Source organism: Ictidomys tridecemlineatus, chromosome 1 (assembly GCF_052094955.1).
Source record: "Ictidomys tridecemlineatus isolate mIctTri1 chromosome 1, mIctTri1.hap1, whole genome shotgun sequence".
Classification (NCBI taxonomy): Eukaryota; Metazoa; Chordata; class Mammalia; order Rodentia; family Sciuridae; genus Ictidomys; species Ictidomys tridecemlineatus.
In genome coordinates, this window is record NC_135477.1 from 27,614,221 (window position 1) to 27,639,531 (window position 25,311).

General features: G+C 42.4%; 1 protein-coding gene across 5 annotated transcripts in view; it reads right to left on the minus strand.

Annotated features, from left to right (window-relative positions):
- Positions 1–25,311, minus strand: part of Cnnm1 (cyclin and CBS domain divalent metal cation transport mediator 1) — a 54,786-nt gene that overhangs the window by 11,672 nt on the left and 17,803 nt on the right. For 2 of the 5 annotated variants that reach the window (XM_021733192.3, XM_005335239.4), the window contains exons 2-7: positions 17,327–17,470; positions 14,371–14,511; positions 13,143–13,312; positions 11,239–11,338; positions 10,744–10,791; positions 7,252–7,314 (exon numbers count right to left, since the gene is read on the minus strand). In XM_021733192.3, coding sequence (XP_021588867.1) covers positions 7,252–7,314; positions 10,744–10,791; positions 11,239–11,338; positions 13,143–13,312; positions 14,371–14,511; positions 17,327–17,470 — 666 coding nt within the window. The remainder of the gene's footprint in view (positions 1–7,251; positions 7,315–10,743; positions 10,792–11,238; positions 11,339–13,142; positions 13,313–14,370; positions 14,512–17,326; positions 17,471–25,311) is intronic. The other 3 variants (XM_005335240.5, XM_005335238.4, XM_021733191.3) reach the window with 2 other exon arrangements.

Consider the following 25,311-nt stretch of genomic DNA (forward strand, 5'->3'; position numbering starts at 1 on the left):
AGGAAAGGCTGAGGCCTTAGGTTTGCCCTCAAACCATCTGTCACAGCATGGACAGCCACTTCTTCTTGTGCGGATACATTTTATGGGGTTAACTCAAGGTCTGCCCCAACATTAGCAGGGCCTAGGACAAGAGTACAGAGGCCCACAAACAATACCGATATTTACAAATTATAAGACACATGACTAAACTGTTGAAATGTTGTATCCTTGTCCTTGACAAATGCTCATAGCAATCTGTGAGGCCAGTTTGTCTCCTTGAAGTTTTATAGTTGAATAGAGGGAGAGCCTGCCCCTGGCCCTAGGGTTTCTGGACCTACTCACTATCCCCAGGACTGTTTGGGTGGGGAATCCTGGGATCCTGGGTATCTGAAACTTGGAAGCAGGAAGAACATAGGCTCTGGGTGGCACATCCTTAGGTCCTGTGAACTCCTTGCCTCCCTAGAGGGACAAGACTGATAAGGGGGGCCCTTGAAAGTGTGGGTCTGGACAGGGCTTGTTGTTGCACAGGCCTGTGTGTGAACTGGGATAATCCACAGGCTTTCTAGCCAAGACCTTAATATTCAACCAGCTTGTTTTTATATTTTTAAGAAATACTTTTTGGGAAAGTTCAATGAATACCATGTCACTTAGTTTCAAAATGGACTCTGTGAGCTACCGTCCCCAGGATCAATGGAAAAGAATGCTGAAGGTGACCCTAGCATTACCTCGAACATGGAACAACCCCAGTGACAGACTGTGAAGCACCCGCCTCCACTTCCCAACTAATCACTGTGTACTTCTTTCAAAAATGGGGAACAGGAAGCTGTACGCCTCTTCTAACACAGATTTAGTTCAGGGGGTCTCAAATGAAGAACCAAATTCTTCATAGATTTTGGTCCTAGCTCTTCCAGGTAGAACTTGGGAGATTTAATTCTGTCTCTTGAAACAATGCTGCTATAAATCAAAATACTTGATTAGAACCTATTTGGAGTGAGTCACGGCAGCTGACAATCTGTTTAGCTGCCAAACTATTATTGTCTGGCAAACTATGTAGCAGGGAGATTAAAATAACAATAGGTTGATCATTTTCTTGTTAGAACCATAATAATTACTGCCTTAGTATGACTTAGAATGAATGAATCCACTTTCATCTTACAATTCTCAGTGAATGTCATTCACCTATGTGCTTTTGTTAATTCAGAAACCTGGGAGTCATCCCTGACTCCTGCCATCTTCATTTCCAACACAAGTCCATCTCATTAATCTCTCTCCAGTAAAGCCCAGTTTCCAACACCTTCACTTGGACCACACTCTGGTCTCTCCACTTATCATCTTTTACAGTCATCCCCCTTATCTGAGGGGGATACATCCCAAGACTTCCAGTGGATGCCTGAAACTACCAATGGTACCAAACCTGATAAATGCCATGTTTTGTCCTATACATACACACTCATGATAAAGTTTGATATATAAATTAGATTCAATAAGAGATTAGCAGTTATCTCCATTTATTAACCAATAAAATAGAACAATTATAATAATAGTCTATGATGAAAGTTATTTAAAACTTGTGAGTTGTTTATTTCTAGAATTTTCCATTTAATATTTATGGACTGAGTAAATGAAATGGTGCACAGGGAAACTGCAGATGAAAGGGACCACTAGGTTCTGTTTTCACCTCAGCTGTCAGAATCATATTTTTAAAAGACAAATTAGCTTCCTATTTCATCTGAATAGACCCAAACCTCTCTCTGTGGCACCTGAAGACCCCAGACCTGGTCCTTGCTTTCCTGCCTGGTCTCCTCTCGGCGGCCCTTCCCCTCCCCTGCTTTGCTCTAGCCCCTGGTCTTTGGGCCTCTTCAACCATGCAAGCTTCTCCCACCTCAGCAGATCCCCCCATCCCCCCACCCACTGCCAAGGCTGCTTGCTTCTCAGGCCCTGGCTGTCACTGAGATGCCGCCTTCTCTGAAGACCTTGTCTGGCCATCCTTTGAAGATTCCCATTTTCTTCTTTCACTGCCCCTGTCATTCCTTCAAGCATTTAGTTAATTACACATTTATACTTATACTTCAGGTCTCCTTAGCTCTCGATTCTTGAGTGCAGAGATCCTGTCCTTTCTGATCAGTAACAGTGTAGTACTTACCTAGCCCAGTGCCAGGCCTGGGGGAGATATTCAAGGAAAATTTATGGAATGAACAAATCTGTTTCTTTCAGGAGTCTTAATTTAGAATATAAATTTTGCTTTGTTTTTAAAAAAGATTTCAGAGTTCTCAAGTCATCCTGGAGTCGGAAAGCCTTTTCTCTGAAGGATAGAGTCATTCTGGGGAAACTGACCTTTCCAGGAAGCTGGGGTGGGAGCAGGACACCAGGAACACAGCTGTACAGAGTTAAATTGTGTGTAACCAGAATCCAAGAAGCCTCGGGCGTTGGCCCAGTAACTTGAGGGGGAGGCAACAGGGGGAGGACTCTGTTTGTTTGTCTGTTTAAGAGCAGCTTGTAAATCAGGAGTCCTGAGTTGATGTGAAGGGCCTGCTTATCCACTGGGTGAGGGGCAGCAGGCCCTCCTTCAGAGGGCCTGAGGACTGACAGGACAGACCCAGTGCCACAGAGTACATAGTGAAGCACCCAGAAGGGTAGGTGGTGATAGTGTTGGGCAGACACTGGGACACTCCATTCCTGGTCCTGGTGCCTTGAAAACAAATTGATGAGTTCTGGCTTGGCTGGACACATTTTTGGGTGTTCAGAGTGATGGCTGGCTAAGAAAGTCAGTGTTCTCTCCTCCAGGGTAGCTGTGGAAGTGGGCAGGCAGCCTCCCAGGAGAGCAGTTTCTTTGGCTTATGAGTGGAGTCTGGAAAATTGGACCCTGACCCAGTGAATTTTGGCCTCAACTCAATTTGGTCATGACCTAGGGGAGAGGACATGAGAAGGGCCTATGGTTTCAGTTATCTGAGAAAGCCCAATCTCACCTTCATCCTCCACTTTGCCTGGCTGGACATGGGACTCACATACACCATGCCTATTGCTCCATACCTATGTCCCTTATGTCATGATTCAAGATGTACTCAGGGAGGATGGCGGGAAACTGACCTGTTTTATCTACTACACTCTTTCCATCCACAGAAGCTTTTGCATGATCACTTCCACTTCTAGTTGGAAACCGAGGTGACAACCACATCCCAGTTCCCCATAAAGCTCTCATCGTCTCCTGGGCACCCTGAAAAGATAGGCCATCTTGCTGCCACTCATGGGAACTCACAAATCAAACACAAGCTACCTCCCTGGTGTGTTAGAAGGAGAAACATCTCTCTCTCTCTCTCTCTCTCTCTCTCTCTCTTAAGTAAATACACTATTGAAGATTTATTCATAAAATCCCAAAGGGTTTCCAATACCAAAAAAATACAACTGTCTTATGAAGGTCAGCTTTATATAAGAAAATTTTAAAAGAAAAAGGAACCTTCGTTCCGAGACAAAGAACGTCTCAGCTCATCCGAGTGTTGTGCAAGATCAATGTCTCGTGTCCCAAAGCCTGACATTCCTCAATAGGTAGGATGCTGATGACTCGGCAGTTTGTAATTGTGCACATACACTCAGAGGTCTCTGAGCAAGGGAAATGGAAATGGAAATGCTTTTAATAAAAACAGAGAAGAAATCAGTAACAGACGAGTGTCCCGGCAGCATGGCAAACTAGTTCAAGTTGTATAATTCCCCTTGGCATTTTCGGAGAGCATGGAGGCACAGCTTGGGGGGTGAAGCAACAAGGAAAATCCTAAGTACAGTGCAAGGATTTCTGAAAGATGACAGATCGAACAGCAATGCATAAAACCCACCACAGGACCTGTCAATGGAAGGTAAGCCAGGCAGCCAACATGTCCCTGGCGTGCTCTTGCTCTTACAATATACCTTCAATATACACTCTGGTGTGACTGGGTGGTAGGCGGGCAGGATTTTCTGCTCTGGACCCCTAGCTGCTGTGGAGGTTTGGCAGATCACATTCTTGTAGCCTTTAAGTAGTTAGTCTTCAAGAGATAGGTGTCCAGGCTGGCAGCTTGAAGTTACTGAGGTTAGGTAAAGACACTGGGGTAAAATTGGGGGAGGAGAGGAGGTGGGATGGAAAAGGGTTTCACACTGGAATTGAGGCCAGATGGAATCTCACTCTGCACTAATATGCAGGGGCCCCAAAACTTAAAGCTCTGGGACTCTTGTTTTACTTGTGACACCTTATTCAGGGAGCCTTCACAACCCTCTCCAGGAAACAGGAGCCAAGACACAGAATTAGAATGCCCGACTGTTCCTTTAGGTATGAGGATCTGAGGCGAAAGAAGGGCCTAGTGGCTGCTTGTCTACTTCTTTTGAAACATCAGTGAGGGATCGGGGGCACAGCTTCCTTTGGTCATGGTCACTGTGCCATGGGCCATCTGTGTTCTCCGAATCGGAAGGGATATTTAATTACATAGGCTTATAAGAGAACAAACTGGGATTATTAAAATTCATCATCCTGTGGTAGTATTCAACATCAGACAACCAAATGCCCAAAGCGAGGCCTCTGTCAAAGCTCAATGTGAACTCAGCAAGTCAGCCCAAGTTACGATCCCAGATGAACTTGCTCACGTTACACAGAGTTTAATGGTTCCCAAATGTTTTCTACGCAAGAGCCAACCCAAAGGAATATTTCCACTTGCCACATTTTGCAAAGTAGAAAGATTATTTTTAGGAAATCCCTGTATATTCATGAAGAAAACTCCATCATTTTGATCTCAGAGCGTGTTATAGATGGACAATTGAACATTAAAAAAGAACCATTGGTTCCCACGTCTCTTCTGTATCTGTGATTGTGAGTTTGAAAAGACTATAACGGGGAACTCAACATTATCACTACCACCCGGAGAAGAAATAAGAAATAAATCTGGGGAAAAGGAACAACAACCAATCAGAAGTTTCATTTTAAAATGAAAGCACTTTCAAAGTTGGCTAATTACACAACACTCTGGAGGTAATCCACAAACCACTTGGCTCTCCTTCTTCAAACTGAGACTCAAATAGAAAAGAATGCCCTATTGGTAATGATTTGCAACCATACACTCCTTAGTTTTGCAATATTTGGTGTGAGAACCCCTGGTCTCAATCCAGTGTGAGCAGCTTGTTTCTTAGCATAGCTAAAGCAAATACGTCACAGCCCTCTAGGGGGAGCAAAATGTCTACATTCAGAGGTGCAAAGGTCCCCAGCATAGGAGTTCTGAGGCTTGGGTTTCAGTCTTCACCCCTCTTTGTGCTTATTACACATACAAAACTGACTCAATGGCTTAATTTCTGAGTCTATTTCCTTAGTTACTATTTTCCAGTAATAATTCTTGCATATCTCTCAAGGTGACTGTGGGGATCAAATAAAATAAAAATAGATTTTATTTTAAAAACTTCAAAATCTTACTAATTTCTAGGATGTATTTTTTTTCCTGTGTAGATGGGGTTAAGGCCCTACTTCTTTTTTTTTTCCTGCTGTACCCAGCACCCTGCAGAGCTGCACCAAGAACAGAGAAAGGTTGACCTTGTTCTCACCTCTGTACCAGTGGGTTGCCTACTGGTTTGAACACCCACAGTTACAAAAAATGGGGGGGGAAGGTTGAAAGTCAAAGAGAATGGGGGGAAATTTGACTTTGTCCCCAGCCAGAGTCAAAGACAACTCAGCCCCTCCTGGGGGAGACTGCACAGCAAGAATGAGTCATTTTTAATCTCTTTCTGACTAGGTTGCCATGAAGTTTGTCATAATAAATATTGATGAACTTGAATTAACCTTTCTTAAACTGAGAAATTATAATTAACAGGATACTGGTTAACTGAATGTAATTTAAAAAGAAAATACAGCCAGGCAGGGTGTAGCACACCTGTAATCCCAACTATTCATGGGGCGGAGATAGGAAGATTATAAATTCAAGGACAGCCTGTGCAACTTGGAGAGATCTTGTCTCAAACTAAAAAATAAAAGGTACTGGGGGATATACCTCAGTGGTTGAGTGCCCCTGGGTCCAATCCCCAGTGCCATGAAAAAAAAAATGAGAAAAAAAATGAGAAAATTTTAAAAAGGGAAATATGCTGCTGCTTTGATCCTTTCAGTAGAAAATCTTTTAAAAATGTGTTCCCTGCAGAACATTCACAGCATACTCTTGGCATTCTCTGAGATTCACCGCATGTTAAGGATCTTGATGGTCCGTGATGTGGTCATTTCTAATTTTGCAGGCATGCAGGAATAGACCACTTAGCTGGTAAGGGTGCCAGACTGGCATCTCACATTGACTGTACTACCTGGTATTCATCATGAAGGCATGAGCATGGAAAACTTTATTTCTTAGTGGAAAATCACCATCAAGTGAGAGAGAAAACTTTGGTGAAATTTGAGAAGGTGGTTAACTTGTCTTGAACAGATAAACATGGGAACCAGATGGTTTTTGATGGAAAAATGTGATTTTGGGAGAAAAAAGAAGTCAACATAAATACTTATGAAGTTACAGACAGCAGGGTTTAAGGTCTCAGGACATAGCCCTTTTCAATGTTGAGGGTCTACGATCTAGACAGCAAAACATAACTGGATTCTTCATGATTGAGGGTCTGATGGCACATTGGGATAAGGGACACAGATGTAGAGGCTATAGGAAATTGGACTGCTTTCTAACAGCAAGGCAATTGAACAAATAAATTCCTGCTTTGGTCATTACTTGCTCTGTGGGCCTAAGAGAATAATCTCTGGAGAAGAAAACAATATAAACAGCTATTTTTTCAGATTCATTACATTCTATTCAGCCACTAAGTTCCTGTGTAGCTCTATGAGGTTTTACTTGATTAAAAACAAATCAGCAATCTTAATTAACATGAGAGGTTAAACCTAATGAAAAAATGTTTTGTAATTTTTACATATAGCATCCTATGAGCAGAGTCAGAGGGAATATGACTATTCCATGGTACATTACTAGTAAAAGAGGGATGGGTTAGCTCAAGGCAGAGATCTATCCCTCCAATCTGCAATCAGAAAAATGATAAGGAAAAACTCACAACTATCCTCACCCCCACCACTTCCCATGTATATACACAGATACATGCTGGGGAGGGAAATTCATAAATAATGCCATTGAACCAGAAATGCCTGGACTGTGTGTACACTATGCTGAAGACATGGGAGTGCCTGTTGGGAGAGACAAGATCTCATGCAGGACAGGGACAGAGACCAAAGGCCTCCTGCAAACTACATTGGATCTGAAGACCTGAGACGCCATGCATGTTTACCTGGGGAGCCTGCCAGAGAGTCCCCTCGGCTGAAGGCGAAGGTACGAGACACAGAGACGGGCACTAAAGAGTCAGGGGCCAAGGATGTGTGAGAGGCGAAGGGGAAGATAAACAAAAGGAGAGAGACAAAGAGCAAAGTGGGTGAGACAGTCTGTTCCTGGATCTTCACAACATCACATTTCTCTGCAAAAAGGAATCTTGCCTCTGAAACCATGGGAGCTGCATCTGCTTACAAAGCCACTCTCCAGAAAGACAAGAAAATAAAATGGACTTTGCTAAAGTTCTTCTGAAAAAATGCACAATAATCTCAGAGGGAACCAGAGATGTCAATGACAAGCATTGACAGCCCCCGTGGGGAGTGCGAAGGCAGCATTCTCTGTTCGGTGCCCACCTTGAGCCAGCAAACGTCCTGGGAGCCCAGCACTGCATTCCCATGGGGCTTCCCAGCTGCCTTGTGTATCCTGCACAGCATTCATAAGCCTGAAAGCCAAGTGCATACTCCTGCTAGGGCAGCCCTGGAGGAAGCTTCACACTCCCTCTATGGCCATGGTGCAGATAAGCAATGGTGCACTGCTTGCTAGAGGATGGGGACAAGGGAAGGGCAGAATTCTCCTGGTTTCAATGTGAATCAACTTGATGAATTAAATCTCAGTCACTCCTTAGCAAATATAAGTGCTCTGAAACACCCGTCTATCTCTTTTTTTTTCTTCTCTCTTTTCCTAGTGTCAGAAATGGTTCTTGCTGGCTATCATATCACATGGACCTTGTGGTGGGGGGGGAGTGGAGCTTGTAGCAACTTCCAGTCCTTTCCCCACTTGAGAAGAAACTCCCCATCAAGAGGAGTTTCTTCCTGAGAATCTGCCTTTACCTGTCTTATCTGATCGTTCCCAGAGTCCCTTCCAAGGAGCCAAACAAAGTCAGTCTGCAGGTGGAGGCACACAGAAACGGCTTCTGTGGCCTTATTTCCTGCACCACAGGATTTTATTTGGAATTACTTACCCATGCAGGGCAGTGGGAAATGGAGCTTTAAGATCCCAGATAATCATTAATTCTAATGTGAAGTGTTAATTAGACACACTGGAGTAAGAAACCCCATAGATTCAAGAAGTACCACTGTTCTTGAATTAAATGTATACAACACCAAATAGATAGGAGATGTGTTCTCTGCCCCGCCACACCTGTCCTGGCTGCCCTGAGCTCAGGTAAGATTCCTTCAGATTCAGGCTCACCATGGTCTCCTGGATTGCCAGAAATCAGAATGAAGATAAAGGAGACAGTGTGGGTTGTGTTCCCTTCACCCCACCCAGGAAAACTAGAGAGGCTACCTTGTAATCTCAGTTCAACTTCAATGCATAGTCACAGGGCCAATGATCTGGCAATTTCCATTTTACTTCTCACCCTGAAAGGCTATTTAAGCTGCAAGCTGGCTTCAAGGACAGGGGAAGTTTGCTAGGCCAAGACCCTGCAAGAGTTTACTGCTCTGCAGCTTAGGATCATGTTGTCCTTCAACCTATCAACTAAGGTTCTGGGCCAGCGAAAGATATTGGGGTGGCTGGGGGAACAACCCTGGGTATGGGTAGCTTTTGCAATTATTTCACACACCACACCCCTAGTAGGGAGGTCTTGGGGGAGGATGGAAAAATATCTCTCTTTACCCCTATTGGCTAATATAATTTCTTTCTTTCTTTCTTTTTGTGGTGCTGGGGATTGAACCCAGGGCCTTGTGTATAGGCGGTAAGCACTCTACCAACTGAGCTATATCCCCAGACCTATCATTTGGTTTTTGCTCTGGAAAATTTATGAAGGTACTCAGAAGCATAGGGAGGGAATTTAATGCTTCCCTTTAGTAAAGGAGGGAGCAGTGTGAGTTTACTCCTGTCTCAGTGATAAGACTGAAGGATTTGACAGAAAGAATTAGAATCAGGAGGTAAGAAAATAAGGGAAAAAAGGTAAGATCTTCCTATTAATTTTTTTTTCTTTTTCTTGGCAGTGTCAGAGGACTTTTTAAATTTGTTTTCTTAAAGACAGGTCATTTAAATTGGGTGGGTGGGTTGAGAAGTCCCATGAAACTCTTTTTTTCTCAGAGTTCCTATCTCTTTTTTCTTATAGAAGAGCAAAAACAGGACCAACATTTCTAGGAACATATTAGAGTTCCAAGAGCAGTCCCTAATGTGATGGATGGTAGAAATCGCCTTTTGAGAAAGCAACCTGTTCCTCACCCATCTGGCATTCTTATGTTGATTACTTGCTTCCTTCATCAACCTTGATTGAGATTTGTTGGCTTTCATAAGTATAATTATGTACCTTTTTTAAAAAACAGATCTTCAATTCGAGTTCTTTGGTGTGGCAGATACATAGATTTCACTTCAGCCATCTGCTGGGCTGGAAAGTGAAATTACATGGCCAATTGTTCCACTGTTTCCACAATGCAATTGCATTCTGGAACATGATAGATCTAAAATCTGTATTTCATCGTGCTGCATGAGCTAGTCTGGACACCAGGATGCATCTAGGTAAGTCACCAACTTGCTGGGTAATCTGGAGCCAGTCATTTCTTTAGTTTCTCTCATTCTAAAATGGCATTTACCTTTCTGTGTTTTGGGGACTATGATATCAAACTCTGGGACCCTCTAATAAATCCCAATAGAAGGCATATGCAAAATCTTTGTTATGATGAGAGAAAACAAACACCCCATTTGGTATTTAAGTGGCCATCGTAAACACTAACAGCTGAATGCAATGCAAAATTCAGACCAGTGAATCAAAAGGAAATCTAGAGAAAGAATTCTTTCCGAATCATTGCTATTACAATAAATGCCATGCTCTCTAAACACATGTGCAATAATTGTACACAGGAAACAGCAAGAAGATACAGCACAGAAGGTACAGAGCAAACCAGCCATTAGCCCTGTGCCAGCTTCCCCCGCCCCCTGCCCCAGCAGCATGCATGGCCAGCTGGTAGCCACCTTGTCACCAGCTGAGAGGTGGTGAGCAAGGAGAGAGAAGCAGATAAGCAACATATTGCACCAGCCTGAGATTTACATCCCCAAATCTCACAGTCACTTTTTACTGAGGACAAATATCACAAGACACAACAATAGCACATGAAGGTTTTCAAATAAAGGCCAGGGCGAATTATCATTTTGCGGAGAAGGAAAGACTGACCTCCACCAAAGCACACAAGTCACCCGCCTGCAATGCCTGGCAGGTGGCAATAAATGGTACCTCCATCACAAACCTACCCCCTACCACCATTCATTACTTGCATGTGAGCAGAGAAGCCACAGAAAACATTCCAGACACTCAGAACCTGAGCCCCCGTGGTCTGTGGGTACCTGGCAGGAGGCAGTGTTCCTGGCAGAGTATTACAAAGAGGCTGCCAGCATTTGTGTTAGCCCAGCCCAGGCTCAAAGTGCTTGGTCCAGGTCCCCAGAGTAGGCTGAGGCAGGACCACGATGGGAAGGACGAGGAAGGGGTTTGAGAGATACATACGAAAGACAGAGGATCCAGCCAGACTTCCAACCTTCCGCACGTCATTATCTAAGGACAGAAGGATGCAGTGGGTTTCAGAGGCCATTCAGAAAACACACCTTCTTCTGGGAATCTCTACTTCCATTCCACCCCCCACTACCAATTAACCCTGTAAAAACCAGGCAAGCAAAGGGAAGGTAGGAAACAAGTATAAAAAAGCAAAATAAACTTGTCTTTCACACTGAGAAATACCACTCTCCATCCCCAACACTTGATAATGTGATTGCTTTTTCCAACTTCATTTTTCCTTCCTTATTTTTTTTAAGCATGAACAAAGTGAATGAAAAGTGATTTTTATGCCCATTTTTCAGAGAGGAAACTGAAGCCGAGGAAGTTGAGTGGCTTGTCCAGAGTCCACGACAGGAGTCAAAAGAGGAGTCAAGACTTGAGCCTAGATGATTTTTCTAAGACATTCCATTGCTTCCCCAACAAGCCATGGCTTGGAAAATGGAATACCTGAGCAAGCAGTAGTCATGATGGCTGGGACACCATAGTAGGTAAAGGCTCCATTCTCAAAGCGAAGGCCTTCCTTACCGACCTCCACTTCCACTTTACCCTGGAGAAAGAAGGAGGGTACTGAGGGCGTTGTGTGTATGAGCAATTCCAGGTCTATTATCAATTATGACCCTAAGGACTTTGGCTTGGATGACAAGTAGATTTTTGTTTTTATCACAGGGCAATATTAATTCTATCCAGATCTATGCTGCAAAAACAGCAGCTCCAGCTTTGGTAGTTCTTCGCAGTAAACTCATTGCTTCATTATTCATAAAGCAGCACCCAGTCATGAATAACCAAGCTCTCCTTGCATACAGTAATGGCCCTCCCATGACACAGGATCAAGAACCAACTAAAAGTCAGAGCCCCATAAATAAACATTCCCCCAACTGGGTTAGTCTGAGATTAGACCATTAAAAAAAAAAAAAAAGTCTGGCTGAGATAAAATCTAATCATAGGGCTGAGGTTGTGGCTCAGTGTTAGAGCACTTGCCTACCATGTGTGAGGCACCGGGTTCAATCCTCAGCACCACATAAAAATAAATAAATAAAATAAAGGTATTTATTGTGTTCATCTACAACTAAAAAAAATATAATCATGTGTGAAGCTTTTTGAATTATAGATAATAGTTATGGCTAGTGTATAGTATGTTGATGGATCTGATACTGGGTTATATGCAAACATGGATTCTTTTCCAACTGACCCCACAGTCTCATGGGATCTATACCATTTTTATCCCTAGTTTACATGCATCAATTCTGAGGCTCAGAGAAGTTAAGTAACAGTCAGGTTAGTTAGAAGATGGCAACATTGGAATTTTAAAGGCATATCTTTCCAATTTCTGAGCCTACCCTTTTGCTATAAATTTTGTTCCCTTCACATTTTATATAAGAACCAAGATTTTTTTGGTTAGTGTAAGACAAAGGTTGTATGTGGTATTATGTTTTATAAATACTGTAACAGGACTCATCTCAATTGCCAACACTGAAGAACGTGACTCCATTTTTGGAGAAGAAAGGTCCTTTTTTTTTTTTTTTTTTTTTTTTTGAGGCTATCTAGAAAGATATTTGTGAAGCAAATTACAGTGTCAGAGCAGAGAGGCTAAGGTGGACCACAACAAAGAGAGGTAATTTCTAAGTTCATTGAGCTTTATCAAGTTCTCAAGACCATTATTTTTTTTAGGGTCCAAATGATTCTGCTGGGAAGAGACAGAGAATCAGAGACTGAGCTATGGTGGGGCCAGGACAGGGCACCAACAGTGTTGCAGTAGAACCACATCTGACACTTATTCAAGTCAGGCCGGACCCAGGGCAGAAAGTGATCATCCTTGAATGAATACTGGGAAGATGCTGCACTTATTTTACTTAGTCATCTTCTCCCTTCCTGCTCCTCTGAGGGGGAGAAGATGCAAAGGTTGAATGTGGCATAGACAACAAATGCGTTCCATGTGCCTCCAGAGAGCACAAAGAGGACCAGTGTGGAAGTCAGAGACAGTGAGATTTCAGCTTGACAGAGGAAAGGGTTTAAATAAGAATTGTCTAAAGTTTATGAGGCAGTAGACAGTTTCACTTTGAGGGATAACGCAGAGATAAGGAGATCCCTGGGATTGTGCAGGGTAGCAGTTTCAGAAGTTGAGTCCCACCTGAAATATCACTGAGGGGTCAGACTAAAGGTCAAAGATCTCGCCTCTCCCAGGACACAAGTCTTCTCTGCCTAGGCCCCTCCTGTAGGTCACACAGAAATGACTTCCCCAGTGGCCTTGCTCTCAAGGCTTGGCACCCGGCATGGAGGAAGGCATGCCATTCCCCTTTGCTCTACAGATGCCTTCCTCTTGCCCTTACAAGTTCCCTGACTTTCCTACTCACCTGTAGGAGCAGCACAAAGTAGTCCACAGGGCGGTTGCGCTGGTAGAGGTAGTGTTCTGGGGCCTTCTTGTTCTTCTCGTCAAATTTCAGCTCCTGGATCACGTTGGGATGTTTCAGGAGACGGAGCAGGATCTTCTCCGAAAGGTACACAGACTTAAAAGGCTCCACTTCTAGGAGATAGTGGGAGGTAGAGAGGAGTGAGCCCCTCCCATGCCCTGCCCATTCAGCAGTGGTAGCTGGGAGGAGTCAGAGTGGGTGCAGCTGAGTTCATGTAGAACATCCCCTTCAAACCCCCGGGCACTGGGCTGGTGGGCTTCTGTGATTCCTTGGGGATGAGGGATTCTAAATCCAAGTGTGCATCTTGGGGCCTTCCTCATGCCCTCTGGGGACTTGTGTCTCTGCAACAGCATCTCAGGAGAAGTAGGTCACCAGTCTGGAACTGTCAGTTTGTTATTAATTTTCTCTTTGATTTTTATTTAAAGTTGGGCATGGATAACTAAGCCATATAGAGAACAAAGACTTTAACGCTAACATAGAATGAAATACAGAGAATTTATTCTGACTTATCTGCATGACATTTGTCTGATGAATGCAATGTAATCCCAAGTTTATAGAGACAGGTACTTATTTAAATGATAAGATGTCAATAATGTGAAGCATCATTGTATCACATTTATTTATTAATAGACATTATTATATATTTATACTTTAGCATATTATTAGATTACATTAAACAGATAGAACTGCTTTGCTCTGGGAAATGAGCCTGTGGTTGAAAGAAATCTGTATTCAGAACTGGATCACATGTTGAAAACCTGACTTTAAAAAAGCTCTAATTTAAAATTTTCTACTTTTCAGCACATGGAACCGTGCTTTGCTAGCACTCATCGTATACTCAATAAATACATGCTGTCTTAATAAAACACTGAAATTAAGATATGGATATGCTCATTCTAGTTCAGCACATTGATTCAGTATGGCTGAGAAGGTCAGAGAGTTCAAAGACAATTTTTACCTTCCTCACAAGGAGTTTATTTTAGCTTCTCACCTCAGGACAGGGAGAGGCATTCTGTCACCCTGCAGAAGGCAACCTTCTTCCTAGAACAGTGGTTTCTTGGTGCCTCCACAAGTGGAGGTGAAGTTGGGAGGTATTACAGTGGGTGGTGCCTGGTCCCACCCTAGATTCTGCTGGGGCTGCTCTAGGCTGGAGACCAGGGCGGGGTCTTACCTGTGGCCATGAATCGGTGCGTGGCTAGCAGAAGCTGTGGCGAGATCTTCACTCTGATTTCCGAGTCGGAAAGCTTAAATAAGGAGAAGTCATGCCGCTTCCTCTCCCGGTGTGGGACCCTCTGCTTTTTCCGATTGTCAGCTGCAGGGTTACAGGGGACAGATTTCAACTATTTCAGAATCATTATTGATCTTTAGAGATCTTTAGATTGATCTTTAGAGTCACAGTGGACACAGACACATCCTTTGGGACCACACACATTTCTGCAGGGCCAACTATTGTCTTCTGTTCTAGGACATCACAATGCCTCTTTGCCAGGAGAGGGGTGGCCAACATGGGGTAGAAGGTGGGAGATGGCTCTCAACTTCTCAGTGTGATCTACTCTTAGGTGGTAGAAGTAGCAAAGGGGAAAAGGCTGGCGTGGGGTTCCCAAGTCCGAGATTCTGGCGCTGGCTCCTCTACTTACCAGCTGTGCAGCCTCTCTAAGCACCAGAGATGCTGTTTGCTTTAATCTATACAAGGAGGCAAGCATATTTAAACATAGTACTTCTACTTATCTAATGTAGTTATTATGAAACATCAACAGGAGACCACACGCGAAAGCGCTTATACAGTCATACCAACCTGAAGGACCGACATTCTTGGGGTTGGTGGGGCCCTGGCATTTCTGCTTCTGACCCCCTCCTTTCCCCCAAACTGAGTTCATCTTCCTGCTGATTTAAATCATGCTCTGAACAATAGCAGAGGCATGCCACTTTCTTACCAGCCAGAGTTCTCATGCTTCAACCCCAGCCCCTCTACTGGGAAAAAATCAGGGAAAATACAATAAAAAAGAAAGGAGAAGAAACAGAGTAGATCCATAATCTATAAATGCAGGAGACTTAGTCAGGTCCTGGAGCCTCCAAAAGCCTGTATACTGGGCATGTGATTAGAGGTTGAGAAAATTTGCTTCCCCCAATTTAGTTTTTTTTCCTTAATTTTTAAGGTTGTCTTTGAAAAAAAAAATAGAGCTGTACATTTAGTGGGGATGTTTTCTGGTCATTTCTCTTGCTTTCCCTGAGCTTTGAAAACATTTTGAAACTGCTAGCCTATCTCACCTGTGCTAAGGGGAACAGGAAAGGGACCTGGGTTCTCTCTCCAAACTTGACCTGAAAAACAACAAGGCTACAGGGAACTTATTGTGCAAGTGGACTGGAGGCAGTAGAAATGGAAGCGGGTGAACCCGGGCAAGAAACAGGACTCCAGAATCTGACTCCCTCTTCTTTTGGAGCCTGCTTCTTCTGGATTCTTTAAATTTCCTTCTAGAAGGGAGAAAGTGCCCTTCCACCCACTTGTGTGGGTCTTTGTAGTCATTGGGTCCCTTCTTTAACAATACTCCTTTTGCTTAGGTGTGGAGATGCAGGTGTCCAGATCACATAAGAAGTCAGGGTCATGTACGAAGAAACACAATATTCCTGGCTCATCGGTCTTTTCACAGTTCTTAAAGAATGGCACCAGAATTTTTTATTTAAGGGTAGAAAATCCCTGACCCTCTTCTGTAGAAAGAGGATCATTCAACATATGAGTAGCAAGTCAAGGTTCAGGACCTTCTGATTTGAATGACACGTTTGCCTACATATCCCTCCCTCTCCCCCATCAGAATGGCACTCAATATTTAGTCATTAGAGAAGCATTTCTCTGATCTCTCCCTTCATTTCTTTAATTAGAAATGAAACATTAAAGTTGTTTAAACAAATACACTGAGAGGACCTTACTCATTTAAACAACTCTTAGACACTAACACTCCAATGTGATGTTTTCACAATTGTCTCTACTGAGACACTTGGGAGTTCCAGAGCGAGGGTGTGGGCACAGGTGGAAAAGGGAGCTGGAATGGGGATGGAGAGGCCATTTCTGAGCTCAATCCCTGTTCAAAGAGTCTGGCCAGCACAGCACAGGAAAAAACAACAACAACAAAAAAAAAAACAGGTCCCTGGAGGGAGGCACTGTGACACTCCCCCTAGATTTTGTCAAGTCCTGGCCCAGCTTTCAGGTTTGATCTCGTCTAGATCCAGAGGGGAGGTTCCCTTTCTGCACCATATGGAATCAATGCCTTTCCTCCCGGGAGCATTTCTCAAAGGCTACTTCTAGCAAACTAAGGACAGAGGTCTGAACTGAGATATCTGACGGGAAAGGGATGGCTGTCCCATGAGATGAAATTCTGAGGAGGAAACACTTCCTGGCCCAGTGACTTCCCTGGATTTAGAAAACATTCCCATCCCAGAGACAAAGCATGCCTTCGTAATGTTTGCAAGCAGAGCTTTGTTAAGGCTTGGAAGTCAAATAAGTGTCTGCAAAGAGGGGTCCATTTTGTTCCTGAGGTGGCAGGGTAGGAGGGTGAGGAGAGTAGGGGTAGGAGCCAGGCAGGCACTTGCTTCAGGGGCGAGCGGGGACAATGAGGAACCCAGGGTGGTGATGTCAAAAGGGGTCGGGAGAAGAGCAGCATCCAAGAAGGGACATTTAAGTTTTTGGCTCAGGTGTGGAGAGGGCAATGCCACAACAGTCTCCACTGCAGTCCCACTGGTGGTCTGGTGTACATGGAATTCCAAGGGGTCCTGGGATCTGCCTCCAAGTATACAAAAAGGCAATACAGGAACAACACGGGGCAGAAACAAGGACAGAAAGGCTCTAGCCACCTTATTGTGTACTCCATGTCTCCAAAGGCTGGGAGGTCTCCTTTCCCTAGTCTAGGCTAGTTCCTGGAGGTTGTCTCCTGATTCACACTTTGCTAGCACATGCCCAGAGTGACTCAGGCTGACTCAGGCTATGGTATCTTGCTGTGCCAGCACCAGGCAGAGGTGGCTGTCACACATCAGTGCATGGGGCTTGCCCTGACACACTTTTACACTGTACACACCAAGCTAATTGTGAGGAAAATAAGATGACCTTGGAGAAACAGCCAAGGCCCTGAACTTACTGTAGAGGTCAGTTTCATCCAGGATCTCTGACTTGATGATCTCCTCTATGATGTCCTCCAGTGTGACAATGCCCATCACCTCATAAAAAGGGTCCCCTTCTCCCTCGTTATTCACCCGCTGGACAATGGCCAGGTGAGATTTTCCTAGAGAACAGATGAAATCATAGTTCAGTTTCCAGGACATTTTCAGAGAATTTTCCTCATAAGAAAATGATACCAAGTTGCTGCCTGAAGAATTCGAGGACTGAACTCATCCTTGGACTTCCTTAAAATATAAAATTTGTGTACAAGCTTTTGTATGCAAAAATTTGTGTACAAGCTTTTATATGTATAAGCTTTTTAATGCAAACCTCATACTTTTTAAAGAAATATACACTTTGTGTGTTGCTTAAAGATAGGGGCATGTTCTGAGACATGCTTTGCTAGGCAATTCCAGACCTAGTGGGTATGTGAAAAAGTTTTGTAAATTATAATGTGTCATGGCCAGAAAATTCATTTTTATTAGCTGGCAATGAAATAACAACTCTTCACATTTATTGAGCTCTTATTATGGTCCAGGAGCACTTTCTATATGTTAATTTTTTTAATCCTCATAACAATGCCTGAGGATAACTACTGTTACCTGTATCTTACAGATGAAAGAACTGAGGCACGGATTACTTAAGTAACATGCCTAAGGTTGCACAGCTGATGAGAGGCACAGCTGGAATGCAATCCTGGTAACTGATTTCGGTCCTAGCCTAGAGACTAAAGTCTTATCTAACTGTCCTGCTTCATGTCAATTCTACTTTCTTCTGTAATATAGACCCATTTCCTTGTCCTGTTCCTAAAATGTTAAACTGAGTGCTGGTTCTTTCTCTTGGCTATGAGATATTTAAGGAGAAAATCTGGCCTACTGACTCAGATGTTATTCTTGCAAAAAAATAAAAATAAAAAAAGAAGTTCATGCTTTATCAGCTCTTGCTTGGACTCTGTTAAAAGTACAAGAGGAGAGAAGTAGTCAGTTTGACAGATGCAAAATCAACTATTAAAATTGAAACACATAGCCACTCCTTGGGATTTTTAAATGAAATAAAATTGGAAAGATGATATTTTCATCATCTAACAATGGTCTTTAATTTTTCCCCCACCTTCAACTTAGTCTTTGACCTCCTTCTATACTGATCATGCCACAGTCCTACACAAAAATCCTCCATGGCTCCCTAGTGGTACAGAATCAAGTCCAAACTCATTAGTTAGACAAATTGAAGCTGCACACTGGTTTGATCGTGTCTTTCTTGCTGCATGCCCTACTACATCCCTTCATCATTTCAGGTGTTCCAGGTGGCCTCGCTTCTTCAGTTTCCCCTGCATACCTTTTCTACCTCTGTGCTCACACGGTGGCCTTCCTGGACCCTATCTCTGTTGGCTCTTCAGGCTCCAGATCACATGGGGGCTCTTTGGGAAAACTCTTCCAGATTGGCCCCATTCAGAATCTGGACCAACCATTGCTTGCTTTGTGCTTCTAAGCCTTTGATAACTTCATGAGAGCAGGTATCAAAATTTGCTGCTTCTTGTAACTAGCAATGTGTGTGTCCTACACTGGACACTGTCTCTCCTACAAATCATGAGCTCCTTCAGGACCAGGAATCACACCCTTGAACAGGGTGTGATCTCTCCGTGTATCTGGCAGCTGATACATGCCTGATGGACTGAACTAAGATGACGACTGAATGAAAATCCATAGCTGGTAGATAAATGACATAAAAATCAGATACATTAATTTTTGTACCAGGGATTGAACCCAGGGGCCCTTAATCATTGAGTCATGTCTTTAGCCCTTTTTATTTTTTTATTTTGAGACAGGGTCTCCCTAAGTTGCCTAGGGCTTTACTAAGTTGCTGAGGCTGGTCTTGAACTTGAAATCCTCCTGCTTCAGCCTCCTGAGCCACTGGGATTACAGGTATGCACCACCATGTGTAGCAAAACCTTCATTTTTTTTTGACAGAATACTATGTGTTTAAGATCTAATCCCTGCATCAGCAGTTCTAAAATTATCCTTTAAAACAACTGGATCCTACCCAAACAGACTAAAGTGTTTTGTAGCTTAAATTAAATTATGTTAATTTTTAGAATGTGTGTGGTTTAAGGTTTCTTAAAAACTCTCCAACACATTTTTCTTAAACTTATGGCACCTGTTCTCACTTCTTTGCTAACATGTGCTAGAAGATGACAAAACAAATGACCAATATGGTAGAAAAACAATTTCTTAAAATCATCTTTTTGGGCTGGAGATGTAGCTCAGTTGGTAGAGTGCTTGCCTCACAAGAACAAGGCCCTAGGTTCAATCCCCAGCAGCCCCCCCCCCGCAAAAAAAATTATAATGGGTTATTTTTGGAATGTGGAGCCCAAATGCAATCTAGTAATACTTCCCACTATTAGTAATGATTGAGTCATATGATAGAATTATGTAAATTAATACCTTTTGCTATTTTACAAAGAGTGCTATAATTTTTACATGAAAAAGTCACCTTTGCTCTATAATTTATGAGGTCAGTCATCAAGGAATAGAGATTTTTAGGACCTATTTATATGATATTCAAGACAAGACAACATACTTATGTAATCTATTTAGAAACATTTCATAATTTACAATTAGCCTTTACAATTCCCTTCAAAATCTATACAGAGCTATGAACAAATAGAGGTGGATGTCCCTTCTTAGGTACAGAGTGGGACAGAAATCAGCAATCACATAGCCAAGTTCTGAGATGACACTCAACAAGGGCAAGAAAACCAGCTGCTTCCAAGATACACACACCTGAGGTCCATCCTCTCTCAAAGCCCTGCAACCCTCCTCTTCCTGGGCCCCAGAAGTGTTTGTGAGTGACATAATCCGGAGACATGGAAAAGTCAGTCACCCCTTCCTCGACAACACTTCGTGCATACTTTAGGATTAACGTTTATAATAATAATGGCCATTAATAACACTATTATCAGAGAAGGCACCATTTACTCTAGGGGCCAAGCACAGGGCCAGCATCATACACACACTATTTCACCATGTTATTTGCTATTTCTATTTAATTCCCCACACCACAAAGGTTAGATCTATGAAGAGCAACAGCTATGAATTATTTATCTCTGTTTTCCCAGAATCAAGAACAGTACCTGGTATGTTATCATAAAAAAGTCAGCAAAGGGCCAGGCATAATGACAGGTACCTGTAGTCCCAGCTACTTGGGAGGCTAAAGTGGAAGGATCACTTGAGCTCAGGAGATTGAGACCAGCCTGGGAAACATAGCAAGACCTTGTCCTGACTCTCACAAAATATATGTGACCAAGTATTCAAAATGATATTTCTTCAGGAAAATATACAACTGGTCCATGCAAATGAAGGAATGCTTAACACCATGAACTCAATAATTAATAGCTGGTAACTGAATATCCACATGCAAAAGAATGAAGCTGAATAGAACCTGGAATCATACACAAAAATCATGTCAAAATGGATCAGACACGTAAAAGTGAAAATTATAGAACTCTCAGAAGAAAACACAGGAATAAGCTTTGTGACCGTAGAGTAAACATGGGTTTCTTAGATAGGACAACAAAAGAACAATCAAAGAAAGGAAAAATAAAACAGACAAATATGTTTTCACCAAAATTTTTGTCTATACCCCAAAGGATGCCATCAAGGAAGCGAAAAGAAGGAAAAACTCATAGAACAGAAGAAAATATTTATAGATAAAGAACTTATATCCAGATTATACATCTCAATTTTCAACTCAATTGAAAAGTTGACAAATAATTTGAAATGATGTTTCTCTAAGAAAGATATGTAATTAGAGAAGATGCTTAACATTATCATCATTAGGGAAATTCAATTTGAAATGTGAATGAGACACCACTTTATACCATGAAGACGGCTATAATAAAAAAGACACCCAATGACAAATGTTGGGGAACATGTGAAAAAACTGAAAGTCTCAGTCATTGCTGGTGATATTCTGGTAGTTTTTCAAAATGTCAGACTCAAAAGTACCATATGATTCAGCCATTCCACTCCTACAGGAATGGAAACATATGTCCACACAAACACATGTAGTAGGGCATGCAGCAAGAAAGACAGGATCAAACAAATATTTTAGAGCAGCATTATTCTTATTTTAAAAAGTGGAAGCAACTCAAATGCTCCCAAATAAATGAAATGTGGTGTAGCCATACAATAGAACACAATGGACTTTTATCTGGTCATAAAAAGAATAAGGTAAGATTTTAACATAAGTGAACCTTGAAAACATTATGCTAAGTGAAGGAAGCCAGACACAAAAGGCCACATGTTATATGATTCAATTTATGTGCAATTTCCAAAATAGGCAAATCTAGAAAGGAAGAAAGTAGATTAGTGGCTGTCAGGAATTGGGGAAAGAAGGGAATAGGGAGTGATGCTGATGATTTCAGAGTTTTCTGGGAGGTGAAGAAATGTCTGGAATTAGCTAGTAGTGATGGTTGCACAACTAAATGCAAATCAAAACTACTCTAAGATATCATTTCACTCCAGTCAGAATGTCAGCTATTATGAAGACAACAATAAGTGTTGGAGAGGATGTGGGGAAAAAGGCACATTCATACATTGCTGGTGGGACTGCAAATTGATGCAGCCAATATGGAAAGCAGTATGGAGATTCCTTGGAAATCTGGGAATGGAACCACCATTTGACCCAATTATCCTATCTCTCTCCTGGGTCTATACCCAAAGGACTTAAAATCAGCATACTACAGGGACACAGTCACATTAATGTTTATAGCAGAACAATTCACAATAGCTAAACTGTGGAGCCAACCTAGAGGCCCTTCAGTAGATGAATGGATAAAAAAATGTGGCATATATACACAATGGAATTTTACTCAGCAATAAAAGAGAATAAAATCATGGCATTTGCAGGTAAATGGAAGGAGTTAGAGAAGATAATGCTAAGTGAAGTTAGCCAATCCCAAGAAAACAAATGCTGAATGTTTTCTCTGATATAAGGAGTCTGACTCTTAGTGGGGTAGGGAGGGGGAGCATGAGAGGAATAGACGAACCCTAGACAGGGCAGAGGGGTGGAAGGGAAGGGGAGGAGGCAGGGGGATAGCAAGGATGGTAGAATGCGATAGACATTATTATCCAAAGTACATGTATGAAGACATGAATTAGTGCAAACATACTTAATATACAATCAGAGATATGAAAAATTGTGCTGGATATGTGTAATAAAAATTGTAATGCATTCTGCTGTCATTTTAAAAAATCAATTAAAAAGAATAGATTAAAAACATAAATTATGCATTTTAAAAGGTTGAATTTTATGGTGTGAGTTTTAGGACCTATTTATATGATATTCAAGACAACATGACTATGTAATCTACTTATAATTTACAATTAGCCTTTACAGTTCCCTTCAGAGTCTGTAGGGAGCTATGGGGACTGCTTCATAAGGAGAACAGGTTGAAATGAAAGAGCACATCTGGTTTGATTAGGGATAATAGTATAGTATAAAATATTGCTTGAGAGCATACATCATTGTTTTGTGTTCTAGTATGTGGAGACCAAAAGGGGACACAGATTAGGCCATTGGGAGACCAGAAATGGAGGAGGGGGCACATGTTTTGCTTTTCTGTGGAGGGGAAGTGATGGACAGGGAAGAGGGCTTGGCCACAGAGGGGAGGGGGGAATTTGAGGACAAACAGCTGTAAGGCTGAGCATAGGAGTTTCCTATCTTTTATTAGAGGTCTCATCAGTTCTCAGGAATGCAGCGTTTAAGATTCACAATCTGGGGCAAATTTGGAGCAGTAGGGGCTCTAATTTCCCCAGTGTTTCTATCTTTTTCTGATTTTCAAACTTTAGCCTGCATTAAAGCCACCTGTCAATGCTGGTTTCTAACCCACATTCTTTCCCCTCCCATGGATGAGTGTGGTGCTTAGTTCCTAATGGCATACTTGAGTGGCTTAAGTTTCAGCTATTTCCCTCTTCTGCCTTCCTATGAGATTCTGCGAATGGGAACTGTGGTCTTTCCTGTTGAGCCATCCCTTTGTGGACTATCATAAATTTTCAAATGCCTCCATATTATTTCATTAATTTGTTTTCCTCCAACTTTCTAGACAAGTGAACATTTTAGGCCAATATTGATGAATATCATTACCATTAATATAGAACTTCACAATTTTCCAGGAGGCTTTATACAGAGTACAGAGGAAGAGTCATGGAATTTGTGAGAGGATGTTCTTGAGAACTTCCTGCATCCCTCATCGTGTGAATTAGAAATGATTCCCAGGCTCTCAACTTGCTCTAGAATCTACTGAGACACATGTGTCTTATGCATATTCTTAAACAACTTCTTTTTCAACTTAAATGGTCCTCTCTCATGTGGGGGCCATTTTCCTTGAGAGGGGATGTTCCTTTTGGCCCATCTCTGGGAGAAAGATGACATGTGCAGAACAGCAGAGCCACCCTGAGTTGCACATATGGAGCAGTAACCTAAGAGAAGTGGTTTGCTCTGCACACCATCAGCCAAGTCCAGAGCAATGGGACCCTGGCAGAATTAACCTTTCCAGTTCTAAAATAGTCAAGAATGCTAAGTCCATGGACATTATGATCTCACTAAGATAGAGCAGAGGCAAGAGGTAATTATTTGGATAGAAACTTCTTGAATGCATTTTTCATGGGCATTTTTATATGTCCCTTGAGCATACTATTGTGGCACCAAACACCAATAGATGGGAAACCTTGGGCTGAGTTGAAAGATAAACAGTGGATTTTATGGCAAGGCACTTCCTAAAAATGAAGGCTACATCTGTCTCTAAGTTGTAAAAAGCACCATTTCCTCTGGGATCACCAGTGTCCCAGTTCTAAACTAGCAACTACAGACTCTCTGACATCTAGTTTGAATCCCTGACATACTCCTACTATCCAGCCTCCACAGAAGCCCAGCCGTGTCCTGATGGCTTGGCTTGCTGACAGCTGCCTTTTCCTGATTTCTAGCAGCTATGGACTCCTTAACCCTCCTTGAGAGTTTGCTTCCCTCAAGCCTTGACTAGTTCCTCCCACTCTCTAATTTATACTTCAATGCTGCCCACATCCTAATGAGACACAAGGTGGAGAATATGCACCTATGGCTTGAACCTTGCTTAGAATATAGAGTTAGGATGGTTTCAGTTGGAACTGGAGAAGTAATCCTCAAGGAATCATCAGGGGTCTGAGTCATACCTCTCAAGGATTAAGCGATACTTACGTTGATCCATCTTTCCTCTACTAAATAGCACCATCTGGTAAGACTCTGCACTCCAAATGCTTTGGAATGTATTTCATGTAGCTCAGTGGTTCTCAGTGCTGGCTGTACATTAGGATCATGTGTGTAGCTTTACATACATTTTACTGACTGAATCCCACACTCAGAAATTCCTATTTCATTGGTTTGGGATGGGGTCATGGCGTGAGTGGTTTAAAAATTTCCCCCAAGTGATTCTGATATACAGTCAAAGTTGAGAATTATTATTATTTTGGTTTATGGAAATGGTTCTCAAAGTGTGGTCCTTGGACCAGCAGCAATAGCATCACTGAAGAACTAGCTAGAAATGAAAATTCCCAGGCCCCATCCGAGGCCTAGTGAATCAGAGTCTCTGGGGGTGCAGCCCAGTGATTTGTGGTTTAATAAGCTTTACAGGTAGTTTTGATGCAGGCTAAAGTTTAAAAACCACTGGCTTATGAGTAAGCTTCGTGTCATTCTAGTTATTTGTCTTATGATCTATGAGAAAGGGAAATAAGTACTGCGATGTCTAGTAAATCCTAGCCCCTCAGGTGCACTGGTTAAGGCTCACAGGATGTTAAATATTCACAAAAAGACAGAAAAGAAACTTCTAGAAAAAAGGATAGCTGTCACAGCAAAGTGATTAAATGCTTTCTCCCAAATGATGTGGGTGGTTATGGTATTTTTGTAGACATGGGCAGAAAGTAGTTGATAACT